At 38.8% G+C, this 18,537-nt stretch overlaps 1 protein-coding gene across 17 annotated transcripts in view; it reads right to left on the bottom strand.

Moving 5' to 3' along the window:
• The window catches only part of msi2b (musashi RNA-binding protein 2b), a 318,932-nt gene that overhangs the window by 36,949 nt on the left and 263,446 nt on the right, over nucleotides 1-18,537 (bottom strand). For 9 of the 17 annotated variants that reach the window (XM_065280891.1, XM_065280890.1, XM_065280889.1 and 6 more), the window contains exon 11: nucleotides 1,609-1,725. The exons of 2 other annotated variants lie outside the window; for them this stretch is intronic. In XM_065280891.1, the coding sequence (XP_065136963.1) occupies nucleotides 1,609-1,725 (117 nt within the window). The remainder of the gene's footprint in view (nucleotides 1-1,608; nucleotides 1,726-18,537) is intronic. 6 more of the 17 variants (XM_065280894.1, XM_065280893.1, XM_065280902.1 and 3 more) reach the window with 1 other exon arrangement.

The following is an 18,537-nucleotide window of genomic DNA, read 5'->3' as shown; positions in this document are numbered from 1 at the left end:
ACACACATTAAACAGAAACGAGATGCAGAGAGCTGTTTTATTTTCAGGCTAAGTTGGTTTCTTTAGCCGAGTGCTAATCAGAATCAAACATGTCTGATTGGGTGGAGAGGCATGACTGATTGGCTCACGCTCTGTCGACTGCGTTCCTTCAAACCGTGAGCCGAGCCACTTTTACGCCTGTCTGCCAATTACACTGGGGTGGATAGCTGTCTGCTGAAGTGCAGGTGTCAATGTAGTGAACTCAACTCCATGTGTGTATGTGTGTGCGCAAGAGAGTCAAAATACGTAGTAAATGCATGCATGTGTGTATTTACTTACATAGCTAAATAAAGTTATACTGTAAATAAGATCCTGTTAGGGACGCCAGATGTTTAATTTGAAAAAATTATTCATAAAGTAAATAACGTTTTGAGCTCCATTTACAATATATACATTTTTATATTCAATTTACATTTATGCATTTGGGGGACATTTTTATTTGACTTGCTATAAAATATTTTATGCTCATGCGTATATCAAACCCATAACACAATACTTTACCAGCTGAGCAACATTTACATTTAAATGCATTTGTCAGACGATTTTATCCTTACAGTGTGTGTGATTTTATCCAAGTAACTTACAGTGTGATCATGGCATGCATTTTATTGGTTATCATCATACAGTACCAACGAACCCTCAAACCCATGATCTATAGCTTTGGAAAGTCTAGTCTGTAAAATAATTGTCTGTAGGATTGTAATCGTAAAGTTAATAGTGCTATAAAGCAAATACTTCATGTGTGTTTGTGACAGCACTGTGCATCACTGTCTGTTTATCTCCGTGTGAATGTGTGTGTGCGTAGATCACGTCGCGTATACACTCGGCCCCACTTTCTGATGGCCAATTAGGCAAAGCCATCATTTCCCATCGTGCTAAAGGCCAGGCGTCAGTGAGAAGGCCAAGGGCTGTTCCTCCCTGCTGTTTATTTATTTAAGTATCCTTGTGTCTTAAAGACAAAGTCAGATTGATAGATTAAGCTATCCGGCCTCCAGATCAATAGCCGTGCCGGAATAAGCGAGCAACTGGGAACTATTTAATGTGCAGAGTCTGTGTTTTCTAGTCAAAGGCGAATAAAGTTTGTCCGAATGACACGGGAAGGCATTAACAACCCAGAGCGCCGGCGATTAAATGTGAGCACTCCACAAACCATGAGAAATGAAAAGTCTCAACCGTGGAAGTGTGTGTGCGTGTGGTGTTGTGTTGGAGGGAGGGATGTTAGCGAAACAAATGCTTTGACGTCGCGTGAGCAGAAGTCGCACCATGCGCCCTGATCTGTTACCGGTTCTACCAACCATAATTCTGACATTAACTAAATAAAGAAAAACGGGGGAAAACTGGTCTCGGACCATCAGCCAGGGGGCAACTTCTGCCAGCGCCATAAATCACATCTACAACGGAAAGGAGGGGAAGCTGGCAGGAACCTTAAGTCGTACCCTTTCCCTTTAACTACAGAATGTGTGTGTTTATGTGTGTGTGTATGTGTAAGAGAGAGAGGACAGAGGCGGCTAGAGTTAAGAGCAGCATGTAGAGAGCAGCAGCACACAGATCTACGGCCAGAGCGTTTACCTGGCCCTGTGCTCTGAGGGTATGCTGCGTAGCCGCCTCTTCCACGGGCCCCCCTACCTGAGCCACGCGCTGCTGCCACTGCTGCCGCCACCGGACCATATGCCGTTGCCGGGAAACCTGTGCGGGGTGGAGGGATGGGGAAAAGTGGGGAAGGAGAACAAGGAGAAGGGGAGAAAGGAGTGAGAGGATAGGGAAATATTGGAAAAGGGGAGTTAGGGTTGGGATGAGAAGAAAGGAAAAGTGTGGAAAAGGGCAGTAGTGATGGATTGAGAGGATAGGGAAAGGGTGGAAAAGGGGAGTTGTGATGGATTGAGAGGATAGGGAAAGCGTGGAAAAGGGGAGTTGAGTTGGGATGAGAAGAAAGGAAAAGTGTGGAAAAGGGCAGTAGTGATGTATTGAGAGGATATGGAAAGAGTGGAAAAGAGGAGTTGGGATGAGAGGAAAAGGGAAGTTGTGATGGATTGAAAGGATAGGGAAAAAGTGGAAAAAGGGAGTTGGGTTGGAATGAGGGGAGAGGACAAAAGTGGTAAAAAGTTGTGATGGATTGAGAGGATCGGGAAAGAATGGAAAAGGGGGTTGTGTTGGGATGAGAGAAGAGAAAAAGAGTGAAAAAGGAGAGTTGTGATGGAATAAGAGGAGAGGAAAAGAGTTGAAAAAGGGAGTTGGGATGAGAGGAGAGGACAAGAGTGGTAAAAAGTTTGTTGTGATGGATTGAGAGTATCGGGAAAAAATGGAAAAGGGGGTTGTGTTAGGATGAGAGAAGAGGAAAAAAGTGAAAAGGGGGAGTTGTGATGGAATAAGAGGAGAGGAAAAGAGTGGAAAAAGGGAGTTGGGATGAGAGGAGAGGACAAGAGTGGTAAAAAGTTTGTTGTGGTGGATTGAGAGGATAGGGAAAGAATGGGAAAGGGGGAGTTGTGATGGATTCAGAGTAGTGGAAAAGTTTGAAAAGGGGGAGATAGGTTGGGAAAAGGAGAGAAAAGAGTAGATAAAAAAGCGATAGGAAGAGGATAGGGAAAGAGTAGAAATAGGGGAGTTGGGATGAGAGGAAAAAGGCGGGTTGGGATAAGAGGAGAGGACAAGGGTGAAAAAAGTTGTTGTGATGGATTGAGAGAATCGGGAAAGCATGGAAAATGGGTGTTGTTTTGGCATGATTGGAGAGGAAAATAGTAGAAAGGGGGAGTTGCGATGGATTGAGAGAATAAGGAAAAATCAGATAAAGTAAGTTGGATTGGGACAAGACAAGAGGAAAACAGAAGTTGTGATGGATATGTGAAGAGTGGAAAAAAGGGAGTTGTAATAAGAGATTGGGAAAAGGGGAGTTGAGAAGGAGAGGGAATAGGGGAGATTAAAAAAATGAGGGTGGGGAAAGAAAGAAGCGGAGCAAGTAAAGGGGAGGAGATGGTAAAAAAGGAAAGGGAAAAAAATAAGAGGAGAGGATAAATTAGAAAAAAGTAGGATCAAGCAACCTCTCAACATTTTCTGATTCATAAACTGTGTGTTGTTGGAGAGTTTGTACAGTTGCTGTTATGCACAGCATACTGTGAGCATCTCTGGAGTACAGAGGATGCTGCAGTAACCCTAATGCACTCTGGGTATTTTTGCATGGGTGACCACACTGTTCCTTAGCTTAGCTGTTCTGAGGACACAGCAGGAACGCCCGACACAGTATCAGCCTTTTGGATATGCTACTAGGCTTATGTAGCCAAGTTACTATGATAAACTACTGTAATTAGATTATAATGTGAAATAAATAAAACAAAAGTTAACAGTGACCTAACTTTAACCTGAGAAGAAACAGGAGCATTGCTGGCCTCTTTTTGATTGACCAAATATAAATCACTTCATTTGTTGGCATGAAATCAAAGAGGGACTGTAAGCTAAATATGTCAGAGTCCAGCTGATATGATTTGACATCATCGGCATATAAAAGTCTTGCCAAATGACTCTCCATCATGTTTGGATATGTAATGCATTATACTGTATAAAGGTATGAAAATTAAACTACATATTTATGTATCAACTTTTTTATAGGATATTATGTTAACACTTTACAATAAAGTTGCATTTGTTAACAATAGTTAAGCATAAGCTAACATGAACAATACTTCCATATCATTTATTAATCTAAGTTTATGTTAATTTCAACATTTACTAATATATTTTTTTAATCAAATGTTGGCTCTACTAACTATTAGTCTATTAGTTAATGCACCATGAACTAACAGAAATAACTGTATTGGCATAAAGAAAGGTTAACAAACATTAATTAATGATGAAAACGATATTGTTTACTATTAATTCATGGTAGCGAATGCATTAAATAATGTTAAAAAATACAACCTTATTGTAAAATGTTAAATATTTACTTCATTAAATATTTAATAAAGGGTCAAAACACAATACTGATCCGAAATCACATGCCCACAGTTGAAATATATATAAAAATGTAAATGCTAAATTATATCTGGGCCTTATTATAGGAAAGGAATATGAGATCATCCATTTATGATTGAAATTGCATTTTGAAAAAGGCACAATTATCATTTTCCCATGCTACCAAAACACCAAAAATCACTATTTTTCTCATTTGACAATGATATTAGAAAAGTTGTGAATCTGAAGAACTTTAACTTGCAGATAATACTGACCAGTATTGTATTATGACCTATATTATTTTATTTCAAGAAATGTATAGACATTTGCCATTCATAACTACTTAGCAGTTAGTTAAGCCAGGTAAGTCAACGTTCACAATAGTTGTAATAAATATGGGCAGTTGTTGTGAAAATGCACTGAAGATATCGTCCCAAAGGTGAAAACCTTGTTTAAAAAAAAAAAAAGTATCCTCAGCATAGGCTACATCATATACTGTAAGTTTTACTGAATGTAATTTTGTATTAGGATATTTGAAATATAGAATGATAGACAATGTGTATAACGCTACAGTATATGACACACAGACCTCTAGATATTCAGATTATAAATGTAAAAGTTGGGCTGTAAAGTGATGATCATGTAGTTTGTTTCAGTACTATGTATACCCATCTTTAGTTTTAATACTGCCATCTATTTCTTGTATTTCTAGTCCAAGATGTTTGTATTATGTGCGAGCTGCATTTCAAAACTGCTTTATTGATTTTTAAACAGAAGCCGTAGTTCTGTCATAGACAGCTTACAGTGCAGACATGGTGTGGAGAGAGAGAGAGAGAGAGAGAGAGAGAGAGAGAGAGAGAGAGAGAGAGAGAGAGAGAGAGAGTGCTGATATACTCATGATGATTAAAAAAATTGCAGTTTGAAAGAAACACAAAATTATTATTTTGATTTATTAATGTTTTTGTGATACAATGCTATTTTAGTCAGGCACCTTCACTAACTTGTGTGCATGCATTACATTTTCCTAAAATTGATTGTTTTTTTTTAAGTCTGTATTATTTTTAAGTATTATTTTAAAAATGATTTGCGAGTAGATTACATACAAAGTCAATGCAAAGACGCGATCAGATGCGTCTTCACATGGGGCAATGCAAATGACGCGATATGGGCGGCGCATTTGCCACAAAAACCACGCACTATTCGCCTTAAATGCATCTTCGCCCAAGTTTAAATGAAACGAAGTTAAAGGAACAGTATGTAGGATTGTGGCCAAAACTGGTACTGCAATAACAAAACTTGTGGCTAAAACTGGTACTGCAATCACACAGCTGGTGGCCAATACACAAAATGACAACATAAACATTAGTTAAGGGCTGCAACTCCACTTGTTAAATGACAATATCCTGGCCAGACCACTGTTGTCATTGATATAAGTATTTGAAATCAAAATGATTTCTTAATGTCTACTGACATATCAGGGCCATTTTATGATTAATTGATATCAATTTCTTACATATTGTTCCTTTAAATCCCGCGAGTAACGTAATGCACTGATTTGGTGTGTACGTAGGATAAGACCTTCGTTCATTAAGCAAATGAGAATTTCTCAACTTTTTATAACGCCTCACAAATCAAAAGTTCACATTTAACACAAGCAGAAAAAAAGGCCTGAGGCATAAAGGACTGCAGCAAAGAAAGTCGAGCTTGGATATATCCACCAACAGCCAGCAAGATTATCCAGCAGAACACTATAGTGTTAATGCCAACCATGACCGGCATCGCTAACACAAAGGCGATATGGAAATGCAGCCCCACGCTCCCTACACTTTGTAGTACACTTAAGTCACTTATCTCTGTGCTGCCGTTCATGTTTGGGTGGAAACGAGACGGAGAGTCGTAAAGCCGAGTGAGCGAAGCGCCGTCCGCCGCCAACCGTGCCGGTTTATGCCTTGAAACTCAATCAATCAAGGGAATAATTTGGTCTCCAAGCAGTGTGAACTAATGCTACAGCCACACCTGGCCCTGGGTGCAAGGTTGGATGAAAGGGTCTACCATCCTTTTCCCTGGTTAAGTGGATCTTTACGATGTTATTACGAGATTCGGCATCAGAGATTAATTGCTCGCTACAAAGAGCCCTTTAATTCACTTTAAGCGTGCAGTACACGGGAAGGGAACAGGTATTGCGTAGCACATGTGAATACACCGACTGAAGGATTACATATTGTGTAATATAATTAATTCTTAGCTACACTGAATATTTGATTGATACTTTTGGGAATTTAATAAAAACATATTTTAGCATTTATTATAATAAACTATATTCCTAAATACTATAGTGTTTTTGAACTATACCATAATAAAAATTATTTTATAGTATTTTCTACAATTTATCAATTCACTAGTTAATACTACAGAATACTGTAATATACATGAACAAAATGGAGTAATTATAATGTACTACAGTATACATACTAAAATTTACTACACTTTACTAAGCGGAAGGTCTCGTATACTAGATTTTAAGATGAGACAAGACACTTAAATGTCACAAACACACCATTTGGTTTAATTATTTGTAAATATAATGTCATATATGTTATTAAAATACATGTTTATATTTATTATGTGTGTAATATTAAACTGTACCTTTCAAAATAATTTTCCAGGTTACCTGCAAATGTCGCAACTGGGCAATCAGAATCAAGCAATCCAACAACCCGTGTAATACTTATTTATAATAAAAGTTTCTCTCGCTTGTATGACATCAAAAATAAAAAAAATTCTTGCCTCTCTATGCAATGCATTACCTTCAAATTTGCACATATCGGGTATAAGATGTCTCCTTTGTGCACAGCTAGGTATTTGTGCTTGCCTAACAAAGAAAGTGAAAATGTGAGCGAGTCCGTGTTGGCGTGCCCATGTGCGTGTCAAAGAGACGGAGAACCACTCGGCCTGCTCAAATCTGCAGTGTTCAAACATCGTAATTAAATATTATCATTTTAGTGAACAATGAAGGACATCCACTCAAACGCTTCATCAAAGTCATTATTATAATATAAATATAATTATAGAGCAGCTCTCTAATTAAAACACACATCTTTGGCTGCAGCGGTCCGTTCATGATTGAAAGCCAATAGACAATAACTGGGTGATACTGGCAGATGGTTGGGTTCACGTAGAAGGATGGATGATAATTAGCCTTGTCTCTTACGGGTTCCCTCCTATTCTTCAACACAGACACCCTCCAAACCCTCATATTAGTGGCCCTAATAACCTTTCATCTGCTGCTAATGCATAATCAAAAAAAAAGTCTTTAGGACAAGATTAGCTGTAGAATTGAACAATAGGACTGACTGCTTAACATTCAGATAAATGAAAATATGCTCTACTGTATATAGCAGCTAGTGTTGAATATTTAAGCAGATGCTGCAGTACTGCATATGTGCGAGATTTGGGACTGAATAATTGACAATTCTTGTTTGAAATGAAACAGTTGACACTGCTTTTGTCCGTGTCTCTGCAGCTTTCTTCTGGAAATGGATGTTTTGCATATAGGAGAAAATTAATCGCATCATTACAATGAACGTGTTGCTTAAATAACTTTTTGTAACACAATACTTCTTACCACAATACTTGAGTTTCTATTCCTCAAATAAATAACAAACATAGCGTTTCTTAAAGGGATAGTTCACCCAAAAATGAAAATTCTGTCATTATTTACTCACTCTCAAGTTGTTACAAACCGGTATAAATGTTCATGTTCTGATGAACATAAAGGAAGATATTTGAGGAATGTTTGTAATCAATCAGAAGCCCCATTGATAGTATTCTTTTTTCTTACTATGGATGTCAATGGGGCTTCTGTAACACATAAGGCAGAGTAAAATGATGACAGAATTTTCATTTTTTTGAGAACTATCCCTTTAATTATGTTACTGGAAAAAACTACTGAAAACGTCTACTGTCCCTTATTTGATCACAAAGTCATGTGGCACCAGTGGTGTAGTCTATGTCAGTGGCGAGGCTACATAAGGGCCAGGGTGGCACTGGCCCACTCAGATTGACGGCTGGCCCACCCATTTAGAAGAAATCATGCATAAATGGTAATAATCTCTTTAATAACAATTGCTCAAATATGCATAATTCAGAAATAAATATCTATAGAAAGTCTATCATTTGCATTGCAAATGTTAACGGGAGCAGTTTTCTGTGTGCAAATACGCTCACAAGTATGAATTTAAGTGGACACACACTCATATGCGCAAGCACGGAGACTAACGTTTCCAAAAGCACGCAAACACAGAATCTCTGCACTTGACAGGACACATACCTGTACACCCCAAATTATCTTGAAAAAAGTCTCTGCAAGTGTTATCATGAAAACAGTCAGTTATGTGTTAAAGTGAACACAAACGGTACAGAGATCCGTGGTTATCCAATCTTAAAGTGCCAGTATACCCTCAAGCATATGCAATCTGCTTATGTTTGTTTCCTTATGTTAATCAAACAACAGAAGACGAAAGGAAAATCATTTCTTTAGCTTTAAAAAGATGAATTGTATTTAATTTATAGAATGAAGAAGAGAGTATTGTTATTCATTTGAATAGATTTATTTTCCGAAATACTATTCTTATACTTAATTTATTATTTATAACTTCTATTTCCATATGCTTATAATTTCTTGATTAATTCTTATTTTATTGTCCTTATATCTATTTTTGCTGATCCGAAAATATACCCACTTGGAAAGATCAAGGATTTCCGTATCCTCTCTAAAAAAGCGTGTGGATGCGTAACAGCATCATTTTATTTCAGTTTCATTCAGAAATTGACATCTGAATCATTAACCATAAGCATGCTCCACTTGCTACTTTGGCGGGTTGAACATCATGTACAGTCGGCTATATACAGTATATACAGTAAGTTGAGAGGGAAATCACAGTATACTCACTACAAAAATCTAGATTACACCATTGTGTGGCCCTAAGTGTGCAATGCTGCCTATGTTGCAAGTGTAACAATATCTACATGGGTATAGTTATTGCATGCAAAAGCACATTGGAGGAAAATAGTAATCCACAAGAAAAATAATTTAAATATAACAGAAACCACTTTGCATATCAATCTAAGCATAACGGTACCATTCAAGAATAGCCTCAGTTAGTCGACTGTAAGAAAACTGGAACAAAAAGATCTCGAAACAAAAACATTACTAATTTTTAGTAAGTCTTTCATAAATCCATTCTTACGCTGAGCTGAATGCAACAATTTGCATACCATGAGTATAATGGTCCTACAAATGATTTTACAAAGAAATTGGTTCTGCGCTTATTTCATGAATAATGCCTTTTAAAACAAACAAACACCAAACAGACAGCAGTGATATGAACCACCGCCGCAACTGTTTTTCATTTTCCTGTGAGGCTGCATTTCACTCACAGTAAATATTAGTTTTAGTCACACTTATCAGCCTCTTGTGAACGGGGCCGACTCTTGACACGACTAAAACATCTCTCAGACAATTGTAAACACGTAGCCTGCTGTGGCCTGTCAATACAGCTGCTAATTGTGGCTCCGGTGAACTCCACTTTTTCTAAGTGGTTCCCTCTTCACCCCAAAAGCATTTGTTTGATTTCAATGTCATATGTGGTGTGGTAGATTTTGAAAGTTCTGGAAACAAATTACCTATTCAGAAACAGCATAAACATTACGTAGTGTTAATTCAAGATCTTGGCGGTAATGTGCAAAATTATTGTTAGTGTTTTTTCTCTCTTTTTTTAAACCACTGTCTCTTGGGGTTGGGGTTAGGATGTCTGAAATGTAACAGAAAGTCACCCCAACTAAAGTTTTAACCCCAACTAAAAAGAATAAAAAAGAAAAGAAATAGAAACAAATAGATAAAATGTTACAAAAAAGTTGTGCTCAAAAATTATACAATTATAAAATTTCAGTATGTGTGTTCACTGGTAATTGAACCCCTGACCTTTGCCGTGCTAATGCTCTACCAATTGAACTACAAGAACAAACATATTGTAGAGATGATTTTGCAGGCCTTCTAAACTTATTTTGACAAAACACGTGATGCACATGGTTCCCATGACATGGTTCCCATGACGCAAAAAACACATATTTTAAAAACACAAGCACCACACATGAAACTCTGAACACTTATTTTGAATTTGCGCCTCTCGGATGAGCAGCCACGAGCCGCCACTGACAAAAAATGCATTTTAGCAGAATCTCTTTATGTTTCAAGGCAGCAATTATTCTGCAGGGGGACAGAATCTTACATGGCTCTTTGTTTCTAAAGGGGAGGAGTGGTGTGGGGGGTTCAGTAGGGGCAGGAGGGGACATTGGGTGGTGAGGTGAGGTTGGAGGGGCAGTGTTATCCCCCAGGAACAGCTTGGCAGAATCAAATCAATTTCATGGCCTCTCTATTACTGGGGACATAACGCCAATATTTAGCTTTCCACTTTTACCCATTTTTCCAGCCTGTTTGCTCTGTCAGTGGCCGTGCACGGCTGGGTCGGCCTGGCCTGGAGGAGGGACAAGGACACATCTGTTCCACCCCGGAGCTCTGGAGAAGATGCAGTCCTCAATCGGCCTCTCTCTCTCTCTCTCTCTCTCTCTCTCTCTCTCTCTCAAACTATTTTCTCCTGCTGTTTACTTCAACCTAACACTTTTCTTCCTCACTGCCCTCTGGGTCATTCTATAAAAACAGGTGCCTTTTCTATTTTTTGTTTTAAATATGGAAAATAACTATGTCTTCAGTAAGGTAACACAGTTGATGCTAACAGGACTGGGATTTTAAATGTTAAATATGGCATAGTTTGGCTCAAGGTCATGCAAATACGAGGCGCTTCTTGTAACGTGAATTTAATGCAGATTTTTCCCTACATTTTAAATTTGTTCCAAAATTATGACATTTTTAGATCATCCCTTCTGACAAACAAAACATAAAACATAAAATAAAGACTTTTACTTTACCTTACGAAGTTCACTTCTTTAAAGGATGCTGATCTTATATTAACTGTTTTGATTAAGGTTTAAAAAATGTCTAAATTTAACAGGAAAAAGTTGGCACCAGTTCATTAACTCTTTAAGTTTAAGTTATCTTGTCAATTAAGAGAAAACATTTCCCTGCCAATGACATTTCCCTGACGAGTTTTTACGGTAATATGTATTTTCGCTATTATCCACTTATAAAAAATTACCAAATTTATCAAAAACTAAAGCAAAAACTAATTTTTTTGAAGAAACCTACCCATATATAAGAGGTTATAAAAAGAAGACAAATGAATATAGGATTAAACTTTTTCCCCCGTTTTGTTTGTTTGAAAGCAGAGGGTCTATTCTTTCATTTGATATATTTGTATGTTTATATAAATATAGAAGAAAAATTTCCTGAAAACATTTTGTGAAACTTGTGAAAATCACAAAAAAAATGCTGGCATGCAACTTTTTAAAAAAGGCCAGCAGGGAATGAGTTAAAGTTACTTTTTACACATGAAGGACGCAACTGACAGCCGTTTTTCAGAACGAACATTTCTCAAAACACCTTTGTATACTGTAACATTTACATAAGTGGATTTATGATCACTAATGATTTGTTTTTTTGCCAGCAATCCTCTGGAGAAACTCCAATTTGGACAGTACACCGTTTGTTTTCATGAGCTGAACCTGCGAGTCATAAAGACATTAAATAATTAGATACGGTCGATCATGATTTTAAGTCATAATGGCCATTAAATGAGATTAGTGAGGCTGCTAACATTAAACCCGAAATGGCAATACATCAGATGAATTTTATATTGAATGTATCAGAACATCATTTAAAGCGCTGATGAAAATGGATCAAAGAACATGAATCGTTCCCCTGCTTTTCAACTACACTCAAAAAGCACTATTAGTTGATGTAGCCATTATAAAAGACATTCAGATGGAATGAATTAGAAATGCGAGTGCTAAAACGAGCATCATAGAAAGAGGGTGGATGAAAGAAATGTGCGAGAACACAATCTCACCGACTATCTTTTCATCTGGCAAACGAGAGGTGAGTCATGCTACTTTAGCAGAAGCCCTTGACTTGTATTACTTTCAAAAGGGCCTTTCTGCGAGCTATCAAAGACTGCTGGAAGCCTGGGCAATGAGGCTTCCAAATGCACAAGCCGGAGCGGCGTTTGCCAGTGGAGAACTTCTCCGTATTATGGCCTCTTGCTCACATCCTCGGCTAATGAGGGTGCTGATGGTGAAGGTAACATGGGATGTGTCATTGCTTTGCTTGTCATGGCTTTGGAACCTCACAGATGTGAGAATTGCAGGTCAATGCTGGATGTAGGAGTTTGGCCGCTTGAGGGGTATAAATAAAGGGATTATTTAGTTGCGGACTGTGCATAATGGGGGCATTTACCACATTCATGATGATTATAGATCAATTCTACCCCTGCAATCAAAGAGCTCTTTAACTTTGGCCAGTAGGCACCTGGCAACCACAAAGCAATGCGCTAAAAATACTCAGAATACCGTAATAACCACAGTGCAATGTCATAGCAATCATTCTAAACACCCTAGAAACCATTTACTGTACCAACACCTTAGCAACCACATAGCAACACATTGAAAAAACTCAGAATACCACAGTTACCACATTGCAATACTATAGCAATCATTCAGAACAATCGGGAAACCAAAGCAATGCTCTCCAAAACTGTTCCTTTATTGTTAATTTACAACCTTGTTAACAAAGGACATATTTTGTCCAATATGTGGTAGTATCTGTGGTCATTTGAATCGAACAGCATTTAAAACAAATTGTATTTAATACAAATGTCCTAAAGACAAAGAGAATTCAGATATTGTCCCCTATGCCTTCATAAACAAACAAGGCGCATCAATTATTGTGTCCATACTTAAAATTGTAAAAATCTGTGTTGGTCCATTTATAATCAAAGGTTAAATACCCAAGCAATGTTTTATTGATCTCGAAAAGCACATTGTGGGAAAACACTAGAATATATGAACGGCCATAGGAGCATCACACACAAGGTGTGAAGCTGTGTCTGACTAATAGTGCATCTTATAGAGCAATTTTTGAAGGCAGAAGGCATGACCAGATTTCTCTAGTTCATCCATCATCTCAGGCTAGTATGAAACGGGCCAAGAGGGCTTTCTGTATAGCATCACAAAGCAGCCACATGGCTGGATACTACACATACTGTAACAGACCAAGTAAAATCACAATAAATTAACAAAGAATATATAAAAAAGTAAGTGCACATTAGCCGTATATAAAAGTCATACACAGAGTTAGTCACTGCTTCTGAATGTCTCCCATACAAATTTCAAGTAAGGACACCAGCCCATCAAGTTGAATACCTAAATGTGCGATGCCTTCTGTTAAGCAAATAGGATCTTAATCAGAACTAAACTCCAGACGGCAAAGAAGATCACGAGGTTTTATTGGACGAACAATACGCAGGGTCATCAGTGAAAGGTGAACATTGTCACGCCGCTGAAGATCAGGCCATCAGGGAGCTGAAGGATCTGACCAGTCTGCTAATGTCAGAACCCGCCTAGACATCAGCGAGACATCATACGGCTAGAGCAAACTGACCTGCCTCCCTGCGGCTTCTCGGCCCCCCTGGATTCAGGTCCAATCACGGCCATCAGCATGAGCAGATATAATGAGACCGCGGCCCAGGGACAGATCTCATGTACTGGCAGCCTGTCTCCCTACTTTGCAGTCATTCACCTCCTAGATGAAGGCAATTACCAGGCAGACAAATACCATGTCCCTGTTGGGGGGTGGGGTAGGGGGCACATGGATTAACCCATGGAACAGGCAAAGTCAAGGTTTCATGAGGGTAGCCTTAATAAGAAGCCCACTGGAGAGCATTGGGCTCCTCATTGATGAAGGAGCAGATCTGTAGTTAGCACAGGTAAGGCAGCAACAGTTTGACATGGCGGCTAATCTGTAAATTAATGCATAACTAATTGTTTTTAATGGTAAGGCCATGATATCAAGACATTATAAGAAAACCATGACAATATTAGATTATAACATTAAGCATGTATGAAGAGCTAAACGCCACATCTGTCAAAAACGAGATGATGATATTGACCGAATGCTTGCGGCACATAATATACGTAATTTTTTACACAATTAAAGGAGCATATATTAGGATTTTGACCAAATTTTTGAGGCTTTTACCTTTAAAGAGAAAGGACAGAGATGAGTGACTACAGAAGTAGAGATATTTGCATGCACTGAGAGGGTTTTGCTGCGAAATCGCAAACAATAAGCAGGGACGTCGCAAAGAACAGGTGAGTCTGTACAGATCCCCTCCCCGAGAGGATGTCATTCTTTAATGGTTGATGATTGGGTCTTTTTAATGGAAGGCGGGACTTCTTTTGTTAGACTGCCTTATTACAGTATCTCCCCCATTCAAAGCAATAGCAGTAATGCATCTTGGGTAAAATATCTTTGGCCTTACATCCCTTTACTTCATTGCACAAAATTTTTAAGTTCAATCAATTCGAAATCTCAACTTTCTTGACTATTGAGGAGTTGCTGTAAATTATAAAAAATAAAATTGACTATTTAAGATAATTCAACTTTTTATTTTATAGCAACTCCTCACTAGTCAAGAAAGTTGAAATTTCGAATTGATTAAACTTAAAAATCTTTTTTATCTAAATACTTTACTTTGTCTTTAGATACTTGGCAGACCGACATTAAAAATCAGATTTTAGACTGTTTTTATCGACTATTTTCATTGGTCTGACTAGTTGCTGAAACTGAACTCTTAAACAAATACCTCGTCGAAAATAACAAATGTTTTGGGTTCCTATGTAATCTACGTGTTGTTTATTTTGCTTGTTATATAAATAAACTACTTTAAAAGGACTTTGTTGTTATTTATTCTTCGCAGAGTTTACCGGAAGTTACGTGATGACCACGAAAGCAGCGTCTTTACACTGTAAAAAAAACTTTGCTGCCTTAAAATTTTTTGTTAAATCAACTCAGATTTACGAGTCATGTCAACAGAAATGAGTTGTCACAACTTATAAAATATAGTTGAGAAAAGTCAACTTAAATTTATTAGTTATAACAACTCCCCTGTAGTTATAACAACTCATCTCTAGTCAAGATAAATAATAGTAAGTCGAAATGACTTGTAAATCTGAGTTGATTCAACAAAAAAATTTAAGGCAGCAAAGTATTTTTACAGTGTATGTTGTTACTGCTAAAACCATCTAAAAAAAATACACCAAACGCTTAAATTACCTACAAATCCATTTGAAAGGATTCTACTATTGGTTGGAGCGAAGTTAATTGCAAGAAAAACGCACAAGGAATTGTGTAATTACCATTAGTAATTATTCAAAAACAATACATATAATAAAAGTCAAAAACTGAGTGAAAAAGCGGCAGGCGTTTAAAAAGAAGGAGCTCCATTCACAGCAGTATCTGAATTGTGGATCCGATACAAGCTGATAATTAAACCCGTACTGGTAAAAACGCCTCTGCAGTGCACGCTGGGATATACGACAGAGATTCAGCCTGACTGTGGGGAACTGCAGATGAGTCATCAGCGAGATTACAACTGGCAAGGGCGAATAAGACAGACTGTCTAATCTATCGCTATGATACGACCTACAAACTTACCTCTACCACCTTCACGCGGTCTCCTCCACAAAAACACGCAGCTCATGCCATCATGAATACCCCCTAAATAAAGCTACACATGTGTTATAAGGGTATCAAGTGTGTTTGTATATGTGGCGAGTGTAAGTCCGGCTCAGCGGGGCCCATTTTCAGCACTGAACGCTGCAAATGTGTTTGCCTCACACCTACCGAGTTAATAAGCAGCTTTTTCAATTAGAGCTAATTTGGGTGAAGAGCCGAACGAGGTAGCACAGCTGCAGGAGACTTCACTGTTGCCTATTCATCTGCTTGCTCTCTTTATCCCATTCTTTCACAATAGGTCAAAAAGAAATCGGGCCACCGTCCTAAAGTCTGTTGGTGGTGCTGCCAAGCCCAGCAGGGCAGGTCTCATATCGCACTGTCCCTTAGCAAGTGCTACTCTCTCCCTCTTTCTACCATTTCACAATTTCCTCTCACACAAAAATGATGTCTGGTCAGCCACAGCAGCATTTTTATTTGTTTGTTTGTGCTCCAATATCCTGCGAGGCCTGTCGTGTTATCTGTACGATGGTTTGGCGTGTGGCAGAACGGAGAGGGGGCCCGTCGCCGACAGCCTCTGTGTTTGCATAACTGATTGGGACCTAATCAAAAGTGAAGCATCAATTCCAGCCCTCCATGTTCTTCCTTGTGAGAAGAAAGGGATAAATGAAGGAGTGAGAGATAAAGGATGGCGTTCTAACATATCGTTCATTCCGAATGGGCCGGGAGTGCCGATGACCTTGAAGGAAGAACATCCTTCAGCTCTCATCAGCACCAGCCGCGTCAAATGGCAGAAATCGCGGCGGAACAAAGATGAGAAGAGATGATTCGCTGCTTGGAAAAACAGAGCACGGTACCTGCTTAATGTGGGACGAGATCAAACGGAGGATTGTGGGAAATAACAGCACACATTTTCCCTAAACAAAACACGAAATGACAACAAAGAAACACGGCTGAAGGTGTTCTCACTGAAATGATCTTTGATAAGACTGTTTTGTCAGGTTTCCATCGCTACAAGACCTCCGCTTACATAGCATGCTACTTTATTCAAAGGGAAAAACTGTTGCTGCGTCCCAGTTTGCTTACTTATGCTGTTTCCTAAGAGTATGTACTGTTTTTGCTACAGAAAAGTATATACAATGTAGTGCATACTAACACGCAACATTCTTTCAATCTTTCAATCGACCTGTATTTCAGTCTTTCGACGCAGGCCACAACAACTTTTCCAGGCTTTTCGGACCCTGGTCAGACCCATTCAGTCTCTGCTTATGTCTTGTCTGAGTGACTTTCTGAGTCCCGCCATCGGGTTGGGGGGCGGCCGAGCGCCTTCTTTTGAAGTCGAGTGGCAGCCGTTCGGTCTCAGCCCGTGTCCATCGCCCGTCCGAGCTCCTGGCCATATGTACAGCCCAACGCTTCTTGGCTTGTTCTGCCTGGTTGATGGCATCCTTGACCTTGCTTATCTTCTTCAGTTGCTCGTTGCTGATGTGATCCGTCCTCTTGACGCCGACCATCCGCCGCTCAAGGGCGCGTTAGGTCACTGACAGCTTCTGCTTATTGGGAGCAACATTCTGATCATAATAACACATTAAACTACAACTCTTTTTTGCATTTAAGCTTTTGTTTAATATTATTTCCCATGCTATCTCATGGCAATTCATTCGTATTTTAAGAGGTGGCTAATTCATATGACCACATTTGTACATTTTTGTACAATTTGTCTTTGCCCCTTTGACATTGGGGTTAGCACAGCAGTACAAGAAATGGACACAGCGACCCCATTGGATTCAACGGAGACAAGTGAAGTCAATTCGAAGTCTGCACTTCCTGGGGGTCGAGCGTACTGCGCAGACTCAAACTGAGCCTGATGACGTAGATGTCACGGGAGCAACCTGTCTGACAACTGTAAGTCTTCTAATAGCTGTGCCAAGAAAATCTGAATCACCCATAGACAGTAAAAGGAATGTTGTTTAACAATTTTGTCCCGTTGCTTTTATGGACTCTCTAAGGGCTTCGCCCTTGACTTTATGCCTCCACGTCCACCCGATTGCCTCATAGACAGTAAAAGATTGCCTGCGAGCTTCTCCTCCTGTCCATACGGTAATTTCTCTACTGTGTGACAGAGAATCGTTAGCCCTTTTTTACAAAAACTGCTTCTACTGGGCCATAATGTGAGATACAAGGTAATGGAGCCTTTTATACATTTTCGTGTTTCTTTAAAAATAAGTAATGGACAAATGGAGTCTTTAAACACCTCAGATGTAAAGTTATTCGCTGTCAAAGTGATGTCAAAATTAATCGGAGTCAATGGAATGCTAACAGCATTCCCGGAGCCCGGGGAAGCTTCAATAAAATATGAAACCTTACCCCCCCCCCAAGGGTTAGTGGTGGGGTTTTGTAAATTTTTTACGATAATCATACATTTTTGCGTGAATAACTTCGCACTAATTTATACGAGTTAGCAAACTTGTAAAATACAGGTAGTAGACCATTCGGCTACTTCAAAGATCCTCATTTCAACATACTACGATTTGGGACATACACATTTTTATTTCGAATACTATTTAGATAGTGGGCGAATTGGGACGCAGGCTGTGTCATTATTTACCCGCCTTTTTGTTCCAAAACACAGATTTTCTTTCTTTTCACAAAAGGAGTGGCATGATGTCAATGCATCACATTCGATTACGAGACGCATGAGAACTAATGACATATGGCATCACTGATGTCAAACCTTGTTTAACACGCCATATGTTAGCATACAGTACAACACACAGCAAAATCTCTAAAAAGATTTAAGAGCCTTGATACAGGAGAAAAATATCAGTTATTTACTTGTAAATAATGACTTGTAGTTCATCCTTTCTCACCCA

This window comes from Paramisgurnus dabryanus, chromosome 8, assembly GCF_030506205.2.
Source record: "Paramisgurnus dabryanus chromosome 8, PD_genome_1.1, whole genome shotgun sequence".
NCBI lineage: Eukaryota > Metazoa > Chordata > Actinopteri > Cypriniformes > Cobitidae > Paramisgurnus > Paramisgurnus dabryanus.
Note: the sequence above shows the minus strand (reverse complement) of the source record. Positions and strands in the feature narration are given on the sequence as shown.